The sequence below is a fragment of the Centroberyx affinis genome, unplaced genomic scaffold (genome assembly GCF_046629955.1).
Source record: "Centroberyx affinis isolate AG114_WGS23_722 - 3 ecotype Tasmania unplaced genomic scaffold, CSIRO-AGI_Caff_v1 ptg002999l_1, whole genome shotgun sequence".
Lineage (NCBI taxonomy): Eukaryota > Metazoa > Chordata > Actinopteri > Beryciformes > Berycidae > Centroberyx > Centroberyx affinis.
In genome coordinates this window covers 2,501-5,000 of record NW_027281102.1, presented here as the reverse complement: position 1 = coordinate 5,000, position 2,500 = coordinate 2,501, and the positions used below count along the sequence as shown (strand labels likewise).

Here is a 2,500-nt window from a genome sequence, read left to right as displayed (position 1 = left end):
CTGCAGAGCTGCATGGAGACACTTTCTGTTCTTTTCTGAACTCTGAAGACAGTCTGAAGCTCTCTGAAGCTCCAGCTGTTCTGGAGAAAGCTGCAATGAACTTCTTCTGGGGATCTCTGGGACTGCTGTGTGGACTAACAAACTTTACCTGATTTTCTACTGGCATGGGGGGGGGGGGGGGGGTAATGACTGAAATTTTAGTTTTTTTTTCGTCCGGTGAGGCCGACAAAAGGTCTTTTAAGTTGTGATTATCTTTGCAGAGGTAAGGCACACTTCATCATATACTGGCTGACAGGGTCAGCAGTGTGAGAGAGAATACTCAATACCAAGAAGTAACACCGCTTGATTCTGTGTTTCCTTTAGGGGTAAAAATATCTTTCTACTTTACTTGATTTGATTCTTTTAATGCAATGCATTTTGCTTGTTCTTTTATATGAATTTTATCTTTTTCACTTTGTCTCGATGCTTTTAATGTTTTATGTAAAGCACTTTGAATTGCCTATTTGCTGAAATAAACTATATAAATATATGCTATATAAATAAACTTGCCTTGTCTTGCCTTTTGGGCGAACTGTTCCTTTAAGGGAAAAGCCATAATTAATGGGCTATACTTCTAAGAATAAGATGTTAACAAGTGTTTTGTAATGACTAATAACGAACCAATACACTACTAATATGCATGTTAATAAGCAACTTCGTAATAATATGTGTTCCCACATCTAAAGTGTTACTAAACTTGGTAACACTTGGTCATGAGTTGGAGTTGAAGTCGGTGGTGGGACTGGCAGGTGGTCAGGCTTAGCTCCGCCTCCTGCGTCAGCCTGATGCAGCTGAGCAGGAAACTCACCGCTTTCCGTCTGGCATCGCTCGCCCTGCCAGCCGGACCGACACACACACTCTCCAGAACCTTCCAGACCGCCATCACACCTGCCATTCACTGCACAGTTACAGGCTGAGAGAGAGAGAGAGAGAGAGAGAGAGAGAGAGAGGAGAGAGAGAGAGAGAGAGAGACAGAGACAGAGAGAGAGAGAGAGAGAGAGACACAGAGAGACAGACAGACAAAGAGAGAGAGAGAGAGAGAGAACTTTCAAAATCTCAGTATCAACGAAAAAATGTGTCTCCTGCTTGGAGAAAATGTTGATACAGTAGAACTCTGTGCTCAGTATGTGATGTCATGATGATGTCATGATGATGTCATGATGATGTCATGCCATAATCTAAGAAACACATCAACTCTGTAAACACTTCTTTAACTTTGCTTTTTTTTGTAATCATCACTGTTACTGTTGTTACTGTCCAGAAATATTCTATGTGATGAATCTATATATTTAATATGCAGTTTATTTCACTTTATTTCTATCTCATTTATGTTTGAATCTATGCTTTGGCAACATGTGCACATGTGCGTCATGCCAATAGAGAGAGAGACAGAGAGAGAGAGAGGGATAGAGAGAGAGAGATAGAGATAGGTAGAGAGAGAGAGAGAGAGAGACAAAAAGGAGGCAGAGTCTTCATTTAAAACTCTTTATCTGGTTGTTTTCCTGCAGAGAGAGAAGTGCTGAAGTGCTTCAGGGTTTTGGACACCCGGAACAACAAACCGTACAAACAAACAAACAAACAAACCCCACAGCGAGTCATGTGACCCTGCGGCCTGCGTGCCGGCCGGTCGTACCGGTGCAGTTGGGGCCGTAGAACCCGTCCCTGCAGAGCTGGCAGGCCGTCCCGCCGAAGCCTCGGTGGCACCTGCAGCTTCCTGAACCCGTCCGGCCGTCATCACACTCCCCGTGGTCACCACAGGGGGCCTCCACCCCCCCTGCACACGCTGAACCACACAACAACAACAACAGAGTCAGGACGAGAGGAGAGGAGGAGAGGAGAGGAGAGAGAGGAGAGGAGGAGAGGAGGAGAGAGGAGGAGGAGAGGAGAGGAGAGGAGGAGAGGAGGAGAGAGGAGAGAAGAGGAGAGAGGAGAGGAGGAGAGAGGAGGAGAGAGGAGAGGAGAGGAGAGGAGAGAGGAGAGGAGAGAGGAGGAGAGGAGAGGAGAGGAGAGGAGAGGAGAGAGAGGAGGGGAGGAGAGGAGAGGAGGGGAGGAGAGGAGAGGAGAGAGGAGAGGAGGAGAGGAGAGGAGGAGAGGAGGAGAGAGGAGGAGGGGAGGAGAGGAGAGGAGGAGAGGAGAGGAGAGGAGAGGAGAGAGGAGAGGAGAGGAGAGGAGAGGAGACGAGGAGAGGAGGAGAGAGGAGGAGAGGAGAGGAAGAGAGGAGACAGTGTGGAATGCTTTAATAAACAGTCTGAAGAGGAACTGAACCTCAAACCCAAACCTTTCCTCCTTCCATCCCTCCTTCCTTCCCTCTTTCCCTCCTTCTTCCATCCCTCCTTCCTTCCCTCTTTCCCTCCTTCCTTTCTTTCCTCCTTACTTCCTTACATCCCTCCTTCCTTCCCTCCCTCCTTTCCTCCTTCTTTCCCTCCCTCCTTTCCTCCTTTCCATCTCTCCTTCCTTCCCT

At 47.4% G+C, this 2,500-nt stretch overlaps 1 protein-coding gene across 1 annotated transcript in view; it reads right to left on the bottom strand.

Moving 5' to 3' along the window:
• Positions 1 to 2,500, bottom strand: part of LOC139659045 (stabilin-1-like) — a 24,334-nt gene that overhangs the window by 19,500 nt on the left and 2,334 nt on the right. The window contains exons 4-5 of the mRNA XM_071537258.1: positions 1,673 to 1,822; positions 848 to 952 (exon numbers count right to left, since the gene is read on the bottom strand). Coding sequence (XP_071393359.1) covers positions 848 to 952; positions 1,673 to 1,822 — 255 coding nt within the window. The remainder of the gene's footprint in view (positions 1 to 847; positions 953 to 1,672; positions 1,823 to 2,500) is intronic.